General features: G+C 29.3%; 1 protein-coding gene across 1 annotated transcript; it reads right to left on the bottom strand.

Annotated features, from left to right (window-relative positions):
* Positions 1-512: 512 nt before the first annotated feature.
* LOC145112387 (protein FAR1-RELATED SEQUENCE 6-like) lies at positions 513-970 on the bottom strand. Its single transcript, XM_079048553.1, has 2 exons — positions 795-970; positions 513-720 (listed from the first exon to the last, which is right to left on the bottom strand). The coding sequence occupies exons 1-2, from the start codon at positions 968-970 to the stop codon at positions 513-515; spliced, it is 384 nt and encodes a 127-aa protein (XP_078904679.1).
* Between the last annotated feature and the right edge of the window lie 16,598 nt (positions 971-17,568).

Below are 17,568 nucleotides of genomic sequence, written 5' to 3'. Positions count from 1 at the left end.
AGACTCTCTGATCTTGAAGTAGTTCGCATCAAACCAGAAAGTTCAAGATCTCTCATAACAGCCGGAATCCATAAATCCCTTATTTTAAAAACAGACCTTAACCAATCATTTTCTTTTAGATGAAACTTATCTAACATTGTTGACCACGAACTTTCAAAATCTTGTGGAGAACATTAGAGATTCCATATAATATCAAAAAAATGTCTTCTAGAAGTCCGGATGGTTATAAACATTAATAGGAATCTAAAAAAAAGAAACACATAAGAATCATTACATATGTTGAATATTTGATGTAATTCATAGTAACATAACATTTGTTTCACATTATGAATTCACAGTGTGATTTATGATTTAGATTTGTTGCTTTCATCATATGCAAATTTACATTGTGAATTCACAATGTGCTTTATGATCTATATGGTTATAAACATATATAGAAATCAAGAAAAAAAAGAATATACCTTTTCCTCAAGTTTTTGAGTGATGTGCCACATGTATAGTCTATGCTTCGATTAAGGAAAAACAAAATTAACAACTTTCTTCATTGGTGAATCCTGATATGTTACAATCATCATGGGTGGCTTGACAAATGCTTTGCGAAACACTTCAAGCAACCACACATATGCATCTGTTGTCTCACGAGCTAGTAAACCAGCAGCAAAAGTAACACAACGCTTGTGGTAGTCAACTCCAGTAAAAAGAACAAATACCATAGAATACCTGATTTTTTTTTTGATAAGTATTATTAAAAAGAACAAATACCATAAAAAGAACAAATAAGGATTAGGAATTACTTGTTTGTTTGATAAGTAGCATCAAAAGATAGTACATCTCCAAATTCCTTATAGTTGGCTTTCGAAGTATCATCAACCCAAAAAAGTCCAATAAGATGATCATCAACATCTTTTTGGGCCTCAAATGAAAAATTAGAGAAACACAATTTTCTGTTTGTCAATATATCCACAACCATTTGGGATTATTTGACACCAATTTTAGAATTCAAATCTCTATGAAAATTTCTAAAGTCAATTGCAGTCCCTCCCCTAGAATCAAAACCACCCTTCATACTACTCACCAAGTTATAAGCTTTTGAAGCACAAATGTTACAAGTACCAACCTTACGTATAAAGGATTCATCAAGAAAATACATTGTCTTATTAATCCTTAATAAGTGCAACTAATCTTGAGCAACAAGTTCATGGTTGTGATCTTCAACAAACACATAAATGTATAACATTAAAGAACATCAGAGATTCTTGAACTTTGAAACAGCAGGGCATCCGTTATTCTTAGAAGAAGTTCTCATTCTCTTAACATCTGAAAATTTCACATTAATATTTTCATTCTTGAACGACTCTGTGAAACCAGATCTACTACATGTCGAATATCTAATACGAATTGTGCCATCATTGTATCTTTTTTGACATGACATATTCACATCAAAACCAGATTCTTGACCATAAGTCTTGTAAAAGTCAAGACCAATGTCCAACGAATCAAACAACAATCCTTTGAAAGGATTATTATGTATGAACTTATCATAAGGAACAAGCTTAAAAGATTCAGTATTGTAGAGCTCAAAATCAAAACTATAACGAGAATTACTGCTATTTGAATGATCAATATTCATACTTGAAGATGATTGATCATGAACCGCAAAACCAAAAAAAACATCTATTTTATTACATTATATAGAAAATGTGAAATTTATATTAAGAAAAAAAAATTTACGTGATTGTTCATTAATAGTTGAATGCAAATCTGAATAAGAATTACTGCTATTTGAATGATCAATATTCATACTTGAAGATGATTGATCATGAACTGCAAAACCAAAAAAAACATCTATTTTATTACAATATATATACAATGTGAAATTTATATTAAGAAAAAAAAAACTTACGTGATTGTTCATTAATAGTTGAATGCAAATCTGAACAAGAATTCAGAGAACTCATAATGAATCGGTAACCTGGAGTTTATATACAGATTAGAAATTTAGAATTTATAATTATACAAAAAAGGAAACAAAAAAACAAGATAATCACAAAACTTTAAAATATATATACAAGATAAGATAAGATTCTCAAAATCACTAAAAGTTTGAAAAAAACTTAAATGTTAGAAGATGCAAAAGATATAATTGATTATCTAAATGTCAAATATGCATTACAGACGAATGATTACAAAAACAACAGAATGAAAAACAGTAACATCAAATGGATATTCAACATACGACATAAAATTAGCAAATTAACAAAAAAACATAACAATTTGAAGATTAAACGGTCAAATCAAGAGAATTTGACAATCAGACGATTACATTAACAATAAAAATAAGTTGATAAACAATGCATCGGAAGAAAAACGGTAAAATCAAAGTCTATAATTGACCTAATAATCATAAACGAAAGATGAATAGATGTTAAAAATACTTGATTATTAGCTGAAATCTGAGGAAACTATTAGTAAATTGGATGAAAAAGGTTGAGATTTCGAAGAACATGCGAGATTTTGGATCGATCAGTGTTGAAGGTGTTGAAGATGAAGGACAGTAACAGAAGACGCTAATTGAGACAAACATGAATACTAAATGAGACGCTAAAATTACCAAAATGCCCTTCCGTGTTTTTTTTGGTTAATTAAGGGTTAATGTCCAAGATTTAAAAAAAATAGATGGTTAAGATGAGTTCCTTGGTTCTTTAATCCATATTGGTTCTTTATTGAACTTATATATATATATATATATATATATATATATATATATATATATATATATATATATATAGGGTTGAGATCGGTTGAGAACTCATAATTTTCCGAGAACCCGAGAACTAAAAGTGGAGCGTTGGATCAAAACTAATTAATTAAGGACATGATCGTCATCTTATCAATCTCATTTAATGTTTAATTTTTTTGTGCTATTTAACATATTAATATAAATGTCTAAAAATTTACATCATAAATCAAATTTTCATATATTTTTTTTAAAATAGTATTTTTCATTTTTTTTTTAAATGCAGATTTTTTAATTTTTTATAGAAAACATGAATTTAAAAAAAAATTAAAAAAATATTTTTTTAAAATAACTGCAATTTTTTAAAAAAACTGCATTTTTAAATAAAAAAAGTGTAATTTTTTCAAAAAAAACTGTAAGTTTTTTTAAAAAAAGTTACATTTTTTTCAGAAAAAACTGTATTTAACAAAAAAACTGCAATTTTTTTTAAAAAAACTGCATCTTTTTTTAAAAAAGTAAATTTTTAGGTGCATATGTGCATATTTTTTCAAATGCACATATGTACATTTCTTATACTATAATATTCGTAAGTAAATCACAACAAATCTCATATTTATTAATTAATCTATAAACATAATAGTACAAGTATTTTATTCGATACAAAATAAAATATAAAAAATTAAAAAATGCGACAAATTTCAAAGCGTTTTCATGTCTTCGTGTTAATATTTCCATATTTTCTTCAATTTATCATTTTCCACCTCTTCAATATTCACCACAATTTCTTCCAAATCTACAAGAAAATTAAAAAGAAATTAATTGATGCAAAAACATTCACAAAAATACATATGTGATTTACATGTGAATCACATGTAATTCATATCTGATTTACATGTGTATCACATGTAATTCATATGTGAATTACATGTGAATCACATGTAATTCATATGTGATTTACATGTGAATCACATGTAATTCATATGTGAATTACAATTCATATGTAATTCATATGTGAATTACATGTGATTTACATGTGAATCACGTGCAATTCATATGTGATTTACATGTGAATTACATGTAATTCATATGTGAATTACATGTGATTTACATGTGAATCACATGTAATTCATATGTGAATTACATGTGATTTACGTGTGAATCATATGTAATTCATATGTGATTTACATGAGAGTCACATGTAATTCACATATGAATTACATGTGATTTACATGTGAATCAAATGTGATTCACATGTGATTTACATGTGATTTACATGTGAATCACATGTAATTCATATGTGATTTACATGTGAATCACATGTAATTACAACGTTAAACTTTTTATAAACTTAGCTAAGTAAAAAAGAAGCAACCCTAGTTGTCCAGATTATAAGTGTTGAACTCATTATACAATGTTCTCTTCCAATCTCTCTCATATGGCTTAACATGAAGACAATCTTGTTATTGTGTGGACAAGATGAGGACAAATTTATAAAAAGTTAGGGACTTAATGGGAATCGGGAAAGACTCATTCGCCTCAAGTTTCATATTAAGTTATTCTTTATGCATTAAATCAAACCAACCTGTAAGAACTCGACGATTACGGATTCCAGTTCAAACAGATATCCATTCATCATTTGTGCCAACAATGTTAGAAAGATCATCATTAGAAACTTCAAGAATAGGTACAATAGTACCACATCCAACTAACTTGCAACCCTTTCCAACTACCCTGAAAAGAAAAGGAGAACATGGCGATTAGAGGCGAATTTCAGTTGCACAATCTAATATTGAATATGCATAAGCTTTTGATTGGCCATCAATAAACAAATAAACAAAACATGCATTGCTTTCTTCTAAAATGCACTTCAGTCTTAGGCATCAATAAAAACATAGTAAGAAAAAAAAAGTGACCAAATTTACCAATCACCTCATCTGTGATAGAGCACCCACAAGCTGTGCAACTAGGTCTAGAAGGAGCCCCCTCAAATTAGCCAACAAAGGATATTCAACCTGACTTACAACCCTGTAATGAGAAAATTTATCAAATAAACACAACACCACATGACATAATTCCAATTATGCTACTTGAAATCAATGAGCACATCAACTAGATATCTTCAAGTTTCTGAGGATAACTTGCCCTTACCTGTCAGCATTGATCAACCAATCAAATACAAAATGTTCAAGCCCACTCCATAGTTTTTCTGCAATTACAATAAGCATATCCTGTTTTAGAACAAAATGACCTCACTTACAAGGATTAAGGATAGACTAATGGTGGAACAGCCAAACCCTTTTCTGAAATTCAACACTGATTCTTTTATCATCTGCATTAGCTAATTGAGCAGCAAAGATGAAATCTACAAGTTCGTTCACATGAGCATCTTCACCTATTAAGAATCATGAGAAGAAAAACAAATTGGTAACATATATTTTGTATGATTTAAAATAAATACAAATTACAATACCAAGTTTGTTTATTGCAAACTCGACTTCCTCAATAGTGAAGTTCATCATTAGTAAGGAAGCCTTTTTGTCATCAATGCCATTGCAACCTTTATCAAGATCCTGCATAGTAAGTATTTTTAGCAGATTGATAACAAACTCTGATGAAGATAAAAGTCTAAAACTAACATATATAATGGACTTGTAGGTCATGTAAACAATAGTAATAATAATTCTAAAAACTATAAATACTATCTACAAGTGAAGGCCCCAATCTATACATCTGAATCCATGAAATTAAGGATGCTGATCTTACTGTGATCCCAATTATTTGCATTAACAAAGTCAATTTCACTAAAGATATAACAAATTCTCCATAAATCTCTAAAGAAATGTTCCTACATACACCCCAAGCTGAACTATTTTAGATGAAACTGAAAAAAAAATACAAATGAAGGATTATAAGAGAGAATGCTAACCAAATTTCTTGACTGGCAAAGATGAAGCATAAAATGTCTAGCAAAATTGCAAAAAATAATAGAGCTGTATAAGTTCTCCCGAGACACTCTCTTCCAACTAATCAACATCTATTTCATCAGTTAACATTGTATCAATGTCATAAGCGTTGACCTTCATTTGCAGATGAAAAATTCAAAATGAAATATCATAAAATCATTATTCATATCATGTTTTGCAACCCTTAAACATAGCAAAAACAAACACATAAGCATCCTTGATTTATAGTTTTTACAAGGTTTGTAAACAGTTTGATAATCAGATTACTAATGGATCAGATACTTGAAAATGAAGAGAAAATTACGATCTTATTGAAAAATTGGAAACATTACCTTAGAATTTAGAATAGCACTGAGAACAGAACAAAGTTGCAACAGATACTTTGTATCGGAGTCGAGCTTCATTGAGAGCTCCATTGATTTTATTGAAGATAATATCTGAAATCTCGATTCTATCGTATCTTCCAAATGTTTTTTCCCTTCCATCGCCAATTCGTGTGTCGATTTCTAACTCGTGATGGTCGTGTTGCTAGTCTTGTCTATTGATTTCGAATCTTAACACGAAATTGAAATTGTTGATCAGAAAACAATTGCAAACCCTAATTTTTGCAATTGACTGAAACAGGAAGAGGTGAGGCGACGATAGGAGGAGAGAGATTTCTCATCGTCGTGTTCTCTTTCAATCTCTCATCGATGTTATCCTGATCGAAGGAATCATCGTCGCAAAGGCATAAAGACGTGTGTATGTGTGTGTGTTTGTGTGTGAGAGGGAGAAAGAGAAGTGGGGGAAAGACGATGAAGAAGGCAATTAATCGATATGGTGACGATTACCGGAGGCGGCCATCGCTTTCAGATGGTGGCATTGGATTTCATCAAACGATCATCGATGAAGTTGACGTGATGAAGGTGTAGGGAGAGGGACGGATGAAGAGAGAGAGAGAGAGAGATAGAGAGAAAGAGAGCGAGAGATGTAGGGAGAGAGTCGACGTGATTAATCTGATAATGGGGTATCAATTACAGTTCCCCTAAATGCCCTTGATTTATTTTAATATGATGCCCCCGTTCCTTTTTATTTTCAGGTATTTACAAAAATGTCACAAAGCATCCTAACCCTTTATTATTTTAATCTAACGGTCATTGTTTAGTTCTCGGGTTCTCGAGAAACTTTGAGTTCTCAAATGATTATTGCTATATATATATATATATATATATATATATATATATATATATATATATATATATATATATATATATATATATATATATATATATAGGAGGGTTCAATTGAGAAAAAAAAAAGTTGAGAATGGGAGAATCATTCTCAGCCACACATTTATTTTGCCGCAAAATATTTAGGCGTACCGTCGGAAATGGATAACGGATAAACATGTGTTTTCCAACCAAACATGTTTCCTTAAACTATGCTAATCATTACCTTAATATACATAAAAACATATTTTTTTTTTTGTTTTTTTTTATTTTTAGAAAGCCATTTTTATCGAAAAAATATTTTAAATATATCAAAATTCATAATTTTTTATTCTCTATAAATAGACATCCATATTGATATAGTTTTAAGAAAAAATAATTTTTTTTAGAGTTTCAGCTCTCGTTATTCATAAGTGAATAAAAATCTATCAGATTTTTATTACAGTACATTCGTTATTTACTTATGAATAAAACGTATGCTTAAATTTTTTTTTATAGTTTAAGTATCGTTCATATATGAATATGACACGTAATAAAGTTTTTCTTACTTAAAATATATTTTTTTACATCATCTTTCGTCATATATTATATTTATATATGAATAAAATGTGTATTAGTTGTCGTCATATTTTATATTCATATATGAATAAAACATTTATCAGATTTTTGTTACAGTTAATTTGTTATTCATATATGAATAAGTAGTATAAATGATACTTAAACTGTAAAAAAATTAATTATATATTTTTATTCATAAGTGAATAACGAATGTACTGTAGCAAAAATCTGATGCATTTTTATTCACTTATGAATAACGATAGCTGAAAATAAAAAAAAAATTTATTTTATCTTAAAAGTATATCAATATGGATGTCTATTTGTAGAGAATAAAAAATCATGAATTTTGGTATATTTAAAATCATTTTTCGATAAAAATAGCTTCTTAAAAATTAAAAAAACGAAAAAGACTATGTTTTTGTATATATATAGGTAATGATTAGCATAGTTTAAGGAAATATGTTTTGTTGGAAACACATGTGTATTTTTTATCCATTTCCGCTGGTACAACGAAAGCTTTTGCGGCAAAAATAAATTAGTGGTTGAGAATGATTCCCCCATTCTCAACTTTTTTATTTTTCTCAATTGAACTTACCTCTCTCTCTCTCTCTCTCTCTCTATATATATATATATATATATATATATATATATATATATATATATATATATATATATATATATATATATATATATATAAAAGTTGAAAAATAAATGTCGACAACGCTATTAATTGCGCCACGAAATGACTTGGTCGACATATGTAATAAAATATCATGAATAATAAATTTCATTTTTATGATATACTTTAAAAATAATACAATTATTTATTTTTTGACGGAAAAAGTTATTCCGATATCTACGTAATTTTACATGGCACAGATTATTAAAATAAGTTGTGATTCCTAATTATTTTTTTCAGTTTTGTTTATGTTAGGACTACCGTACTATGTTGGATAATTTCATTAACCAAATGTTTCTATTAAATTGATGCTGTATTTTTTAGATAAAAAATTGTATAACACTAATTTGATATATAATTCAATCAAAATACTTGGACTAATCATTAAATAACTAAAGAAAAAACCCTTAAAAAGTTAAACTAAAGTAAAATATGAATTAAAATGATTTTGAGCATCTTATAACAATTACAATTTGGTTATTAACAACCATATAAATGTACATCTCACGAAGAAGAACCGTTCAAATTTCCAAACATATTAAAATTAAAAAGTCATATTTTAGATTAAGCAAATACACATTTATGCATGTGTGTTTTGCATGCATAAAAACTTGTAACTAATGGTGACTATTTGACCTGGTTTGAATTATACTAGCCGTCTACCCGCGCCAAGCGCCGGGTGTGATTTTTCTTTATTTTAGACATTAGTTCGTATATAGGATTAGTGTTTTTGCACAAATAGTTTACTACACATAAACAATTATCAATAAGAGTCATGCTACCAGAAACGAAATCAGAAATAATTAAAAATGAAAAGTTGTGATTCTTTAAAAATGAATATGAACACATGATTGGCTAGTCATTATTTATCATGCAACACTTCTGGAATATCATTATGGACATGCCGCATGATCTCATCATACGCAAACTTTTGTTCAGGATTGAGAGAATCTCGGGCTTGTAAATGTTCAGGTTCTAAAACAATAGAGCATTCTTCTTGTACCTCACGAAAAACTCCAAATTCTAAATCGACATTTTGATTTATTTTTGGAAGATCAAAATCATCAATACGGTCACCCATAGATTGTAGGAATACCATGATTTCAGTGAGGACAATATTCTGGACTCTCTCAACACTTCCGTATTGTCGCCTATAATCTTCTGAAAGACCATTGTAGTGCTCATGCCATAACTTACGAACATCTCCTGGCTCACAAAAACTCAATATCGTTGCAAACAACCTTCTTAGAGCATTGGGAAATTGAAACAAAGATGCCTCTGTAAGACATTGAGACAAACCATCATCGGACTCTATTAAGCCTCTTTCAAGAGCTGCTTTCCGAAATGTTGGGTATTTTATATTGTTGACCGTATAGAGATCTTCAAAACACGTAGGGCCACTAATATGCAATAAAAGTAGGCGAAGGTAGTATCGCTCCCCTTCAGCAGGACTCTATTAATGCCGCATGTCACGGGGGGCCTCCGATGAAACTTGCAGGCAACACAACACGTTGCCCTATCATAGTCGGTCGAACCTCACCGGCATTAACACAATCCACAACACCTTGGTATAAATCTGCTCTTATTTTGGACTGGTTTTTTCTACAAAAATCAAAACGTGAAGTCTCAAGCTTGATGTAGATATCTACTACAAACTGTTGTAGCAATCTCCCTCCCAACAAAATTACATTATAATTTGGCCGAATTTGAAACTTATAGCAGTAGTACTCTCGCATAGATACAGTATTCCGCCCTTTTTTTGTATTAGAGTCTACACAATGTTGATGTCGTGAAAAAAAATTAAGAATTAATGTTGTGTACAAAATGTAATGTTTGTTAAGTTAACTAAAATTTTAAAAGTTATGATATGTGTACCTTCTAAATCATCCCCGATGTCTTCGTCGTCATTAATAATATCATTGATGGAAAATCCATGTCTTGGGATTTTTAAATGCCATCCAACTCACCGTTAGGAAAAAATAAAGGATAACACAATGGATCATAACATCCCCAATAAGATTGAACTGTTTGCGGTTTCTCGGATTTTCCATAAACGATAATACTTCGTTTATATGCGGCTATGTTGTCGTTACCTTCAACCCAAATACCAGCGACCTGAGGTTTTTATGATACAAACGACATGATTAAATATGGTGTGTAATATGCACTGTTGTATTTCATACGTGGTATATTTATTTTATAATTAGTAGAAAATAATTATTATGGTAGCTCAGATGTGGTTGGTCGGTTGTATACCCTTTGATCAAGTTCTACCGATGCATTTAAAGTGACTCTGTAATTGTCAAGCGGCCCTAGATCAGCAAGTCTTCGAAATGTCTTCACGTATGGGTTTGTAGCAAGAACACGAATCAACTTTCCAACAATTTCTTTATCAATATTCTTCCTTTGGAGTCTATGTGACATCTCATAATTAGCGTCGTAAAAATACAACTGTAAGTACCGAGGTATTCCATCTCTTGGAATTAACTGATCGATTCTACGATATATTCCTCCATTCACACAAAAGGTGTATACTCCAGATGTCATATTTGTCAATGTTTTGTCATCATCAACGCCCATTGATGCGAAAGAAAAGTTGCTGTTGTAGCAACGTATCATTTGTCTAAATATCCTACCTAATTCGTTTCTGGATGTGAAGAGGTTGAGTAATTCTTCAGGAATAGAGGAATGTGATAACTTTGTCTTACCATCCATGCAACAAAAGGTATGGAATTTAAACTGAAATCGTTTTGCTCCACAATGAACACATGGTTGTTGTACCTTCAAAACACGATGTTCTTTAGGGATACCATTATAAACAAAGCTATATGGATCCTGATGACTAATTTCAATAGGTGTTGTCGGTGAGTTTCGTTACTTGCGTCGTTGGTATGCATTTCTGTTCTTAATCGATTTCCTTTGAGCAAAATCCAATACACTTGTAGGAGTTACATTAGTAATATCAGCCAGGGTCCTCTGTGCTGTAGACACATTTGTCATAGGTGTCATGTTTTGACTACTTACTTCTCCATTAGCTGTTTGTCTCATTTTCTTCTTCTCCTTTAGTCGTTCATAATATGTCTTATTATATAATTTTCTTTTTTCTGCAATAATTTTTTTGGATGAATTATGCATAAAGATAACGTATTAATCATGTTGCACATATGAAACATACCCTTTTGTGCATTTACATCAAGTTGGATAGCCTCATTAGGCCTATTTTCCTTATCTACAATCACCATGCCAACATAAAAAACATGAAATTAATAATATAGAATTTTATTTTTTTATAACACATTGTAATAAAAAATAATTTTTATATACAATACTTATAACCGTATTAATTGAACACTGATTGAGTTGAACTAATTATTTATATGTGAGATTGATACTTACATTAAATTATACTGCTTTTTTTTTAATACTTGAAGTAATGTTTTAACAATTTGTGTTTTTTGTTAATATATATTTATTTCAAGTTTCATTAGTTTTTTTCGGTAAATATTTCTTTCATGTTTTAATAGTTTTTTTCAATAATTGAAAGAATGCATATTGATTGATTTATATTTAAATGATATTTGTAATTTTTATTTGGTAGATTATTTGTTTTACTTATTATACAACTGTATAAATATCTCATAAACAGAAAGAAGAAAACTAAATAACATAAACAAAATAGTCAGACAAAAAAACTAAAATTTATAAACTTAAAAGTTTTAAATCATTATAAAATACTAAAAATCCATGTCACAAATTCAGCAAAAAATAAATATAAAAAGTACGCAAGCAAACAACCTTCTAAAAATCCGCAAACACATAACTACCACATAATCCGCAAACAAATAACTACTACATAATCCGCTAACAAATAACTATAGAAAAATTAATTATTCTCTCTATCTCTAATCCTAATTCGCTCAGCTTCCGGTGTCCTTGGATCCAACGTGACATCAGTTAATATAGTAGAAACCAAAATATTGTCTGTATGGACATGTAATATATAGTTAGTAAGGTATATTAAAATAAATAATATGTAAAGAATGAAACTATATATAATGTTGCCCACGGTTAACTTACACAAATTTAAGTGGACCAACTTGACCCTAGAGACATAAATTATGGATTGATTGAATATTGCAAGATACAATGGTATCATAAGGCTCATCGGTACGTGATTGAACATCAACTTGATAATATGTCCCCTATTCATTTAAACAAAATGTTGTTAAAACACATAATAACAATGAAAATTGGTTAATATATTTAAATATACTTACATCTCATTTTGGAGAAATAGTTCAAATGCATAGAATGGCGTGATTCGTCTTCCCCAAACGATTTTTCCAATAACATCTAAAGCATATTAAAATTACTATAAATTTAATTTGTTGTATGCAATTGATAAAAACAAAATATATATAATTAAATATATAAATGTACCGATCATCATTCTTCGACGGCTATAATCTCTTGCTAGGCTTGTGATAGAAGAACATAATGGATAATGTGGAAATGAATTGGCGACATCATTTCCCAATCGAGTAAATATTGTATTAATTTTTATTAGTATTGCCCAATCACCAAAAAAAAATCTGTAACTTTGATACATGGGGTGATCTTCGTAAAACGGCTCAACTTGGAAATGATTTAAGGACAATACACGTCCAACCAAATTCATGTTCAAAACTGTTTGCCTCAAACATTGTGGGACGATGGCGATCATTTTGTCTCTCTGGATATGTAATATATTAACAATTATGTAAATAATAAAATGAACATTAGCCAAAAAAAATGTCATATTTATTTTATTGTATTCATACTTACATTACGATCAATCAACCAAATCAGGACTCGGTTATTTTCAACGTCGTCCCACACATATAAAACCCGAACAGCTAATATGTTCCACCATATGTAAACGATTCGCAATGTCGAAAAATTTTGAACAGTAATATGACCATCCATCACTGAAATATTTTTCAATTAAAGTTATATTTCACATAACAATTTCTTATATTTTGTTTAACAAAATAAATCATCAACTTATTGAAAATAATAAAAATTTAAATGTTTACATTTTTTATCATATATATATTTTTTATCATATGGAAGACAATAAAATAAATAGTAAAAAAAAGGCTTCTTGAAAATACAAATGAATTATGGAAAAGTTGGATCGTTATTTAAAAACCAAATAAAATCAATTCAGTATATATTTTAAACATTCTTCAGAATAAATACATTCATACATTTAATCTGGTAAATATATTTTTATTTTTAGGAAAATAAAGTTATGACTTCCTTTTTCTAACGACACTATCCTTCCTTTTTCTAACCCTAAAGATGCCGACACTCTCCTTCCATTGTCTAACCTAAAGAAGCCGACACTCATCTACCACTCTTTCTCTCACAAACGCATATACTCTTTCTCATAATTGATAACCTCCTACAAACTGAAGAAGAGATATGTCGTCCTTAGATGATCCGTTTAACATCCAAACGCAGCATCCACGCGTACAACCTTCATCAATAGAAACCATCAGCGACCACCACGACCACCGAATCCTTCTGATCTACAACCCCCTATCCCTCATCTGGATCTACACGACGATTGGAGAAACCCAACATGGTTATGTTGAGGATGTGTCGGTTCTTATTGGTTGCTGCTTCTCTTGTTGCTGAAACGCGTCTGCTTCTGAATTTACAGGTTTTGAATCTTTCTTCTAGTTAAATTTTCATCCTCTATATCTATCTCTCTACCATATACCTAACAGAAAACCCCTAACCCAAAGATTTATTGTATAATTTTCAGAAATTTGAAGGAGAGATCAGCAGGAAGTTCTTGTTTATTCATAATTGCATCCGTATTCAAAAGTGGTTAGGGTTCAGTTGGTTTAATTTCATAGATCGACGAACCCTAGAAATACTAACATTCACGCCTCCGATGCAATAAATTCTTCATAGAACGTATGTATCAAATCCCTAATTTTGAACTTTTTAGTTCTATACCTTAACATCACTTAAATTTATCTATTTGGATTTCAATGTGGGTTTTGAATATCCATTCACAGATTGTACAGTTTAAGGATTTAATGTACGAAGCATTAACATTTGAAGAAAGTTGGGACAGAGATGAAGATATGAAATAAATTATCCACTGATTACTCAATCGTCGGTGCTTTCACTCTCGTTGTTTCTCCATCTTCAGTTCCATTACCGGTGATTAACATAAAAAGGTAAAACAAATTGGTTAATCCGTTGACTATTAATTGATTGTAGGTGTGTTTCCTTTTAATTAATATTGTTGTCTAATTTTAGGTTACCCCAAAATGAGATGGTTTATTATTTTGATTGGCTTGTTGATAAACTTCATAGATGCCTTCTCCTCCTTTCAGTCATTTCTTTCTTTTTGTTAATCTGTTGACTATTGACTCAATCCTTATGGACTTTTCTTGCCTTTTTTTTTTTGCCTTTTCATATCTATTCTACTTTGGATCATAAAGGTTTTATGCTCTTTGGTTCTGTTGTCCTTTGTAATTTAGAATTTGTTAAAAAGGTAGGACTTATTTTACAAGGTTTTATTGAATATTGTTATACGTTATAGGATTAAAAATTAATCGGGGGAATGGAGTTCCTGACTCCAAAATTTATTGCAGGTTTTATGTTTTGATATTTAGTTTTTGTTTAATAACATATATTGTTTAAATTTGTTTGTTTCAAGAAGTCCATGTTTTAAGTGAAGTTTCTAAATTTGAGTTTGTGGGAATTATAAATTTTTAAATAAAAAAGTTTGTTATATTGTTCCTTTATAAAATCAGGTATACCCTGTAATTTGTATGATAAAAGGGCATTATTATGTCATTTTGTCCAGATCATTGAAAACCTTAGGACCGCCAGGGAGTAGACTTCCTGACTCCAAAGGCACAATGAAAACCTCAGGCCCTTTACATGTTTTTGTTCGGGAATTTTTTTGGTGCTACACCTAATATATATTTATAGTTCCGCCCCTGGGCTATATTTGTGTCATCTCAGTTAACATCAAATAATGTGTATTACATTATCCTTGTTTTGATGATATAGAATGAAAAATAAAGGCCTAAATCACATTCATAAACTAATCAATTTTTGTATTTTTTTTTCAGGAAAATCTTAAGAGAAACCATCAGAAAGTGTTTTTTTAACTCAAAATCGGTTCTTCCTCACACATAGGTCTTATTTACTGCTGATGGCTCCTTAAACGGTTCTGAGATAAGTTATATATGTGTAATTATTTTTATTGAACATGATTTTGGTATATATGTTGACATATTGACATTTTTTAACAATTTTCTGTGTTCATATGATGTATCAAGATTGCATGGGTTGCCGACAGATCTTGATTATCCGATATTTCATTTCTTAGATGAAAAAAGCTACATGGAGAGGTAACTAAATTTATGAAGTTGTTTAAATGAAAAAATATTGTTCTTTTGCTTTATGGATTTTATGGTTATTTTGTAATTATGAATCAATATTGGAATTGGACTATGGATTCTCCTAATATATAAAATATGTTGAGGATCATGTTACCAATCATACATAGACATATATTACATACAATTTGTTTGATATTTATATTATATATGATTTTTCAGGGAGAATTATTAGCTTTGTAAGGGTTCTATTGGTTAATGAGCTCAAGAAACTATCTGCAACAAACCTATGTTTCCAAGTAAGTGTCAATTTCTTGGTTTCAAAAACTCAATCTTAAATTTCTTAGTCAATCAGATGTAATTAATTAATTAATAGTATAAGAGTAATAATACTTTTTAATCTCTGATTAAATACTATTTAAACTTAACATCATTTACAACCAACTATGCAGTTCTTCATTGATATAATCAATAAAGTAATAAAACATAGTATTCCAATACATATTACTTAAATAAGAGATAATCTTAAGGAAAATAAACATACATGTTTTATTTTGATGATGTCGATAGAATAGATGGTTGTTATGAAGAACAAACGTCGTCTATGCATGTATAAAGAAAAACATAGTTATTGAATATGATGTATACGTGAGGAAGTAAAACAATATAGTTAAAAAATATGGAAAACATACGTATGAGCAGATTGTGGAACTGGTGAAAGTTTTCTCTGTTAATATGAATTACAAATTCTGTTTGCAAATGACGTATCTATATAAATATATAAATAGTATATATATATATATATATATATATATTCTAATAAATCTGTTTAAAGTTTGTTATGAATGGATAAGATACAGTTCATATATATGTGCTTGTATATTTAAAATATTGTTTTGAAAATGCGTAATCTATTTGGATATACATTATCTTTTTATCTGCTAAATAATCAAAATTTATGTATTAATTTAATAAAAAAAATATTTTTCGGTTTTGGTTTGTTTAACATTGAAATGCATGGTGCTTTTTGAAACATATAAAATCATTTGAGTCATTTTTCTAAAATAATTTCCAGGGACAGGATGGTCAAAGGGACGCCAAAATAGCAATATAGATTGGTAACAAATACCAATTGACATTAACCAGAAAATTAGTTACTTACATTTTCTAATGACCTACTTACTGTTACACCATCTTCATTTATCTATACCTCAATATGAACTAAACATCTTATCAATATAACAATTTTAGAAATAACAGATTAATTTGACCATTAAAACTATTTTTTAGAAGCAAATATAAACATAATCCTCTATTTTAGTTATAACATCACAATATAATTTTTCCTGCAAAGGCTCTAATGTATTTTACTTTAAACAATCTTCAATTTATTTTTTTCAGTTATATTGGCTCTATACTGAAACTACAACAATGTTATTTAGGGTGAAAAATCAAGAAATAGCAATGATAATCATAAAAAAACAACTTAAAATAACAACATTAGAAAATGTCAAACTTTATTTAAACAATCTAGGGAAGGAAAAAACATAAAATTTGCGCCTTAGAAAACAATTATAATAAAAAAAACTTAGGTGTCCACTGTCACACCCCGATCCTTGTCGGAATCGATCAAGGCGTGATATATTGTTCAAAGTCTCATGACAACTATGTTATAATATGATTAGATTCAATTAAGTAATAAGTATGCAAACAAGATCCACAACATACAAATACAAATCCAAATACGAACAACATCTTTTACATCAAATTTAAATAGTCTTGTGGATTTCTAAGGCACAACCTATTTTTCATCAACTTCATTCTTCAAATCTGCATCATGGGTAAAAACAGGTCAACTACGAGGGTTGGTGAGTAATCTAATTTTAGTAGAGAAAATTGTGAAGTTGAAACATTTATAATTTGAAATTGGTTTTCTTTTGAAGTCGGCAAACAATTGTATTTGAGATAACTGTTTATAAATCAAAAATTGATTAACAAATGATAACAACAA

Source organism: Lactuca virosa, chromosome 5 (genome assembly GCF_052849685.1).
Source record: "Lactuca virosa cultivar CGN04683 chromosome 5, Lactuca_virosa_CGN04683_v6, whole genome shotgun sequence".
NCBI lineage: Eukaryota > Viridiplantae > Streptophyta > Magnoliopsida > Asterales > Asteraceae > Lactuca > Lactuca virosa.
The sequence above is the reverse complement of the archived record's forward strand: the minus strand, read 5'-3'. Positions and strand labels throughout refer to the sequence as shown.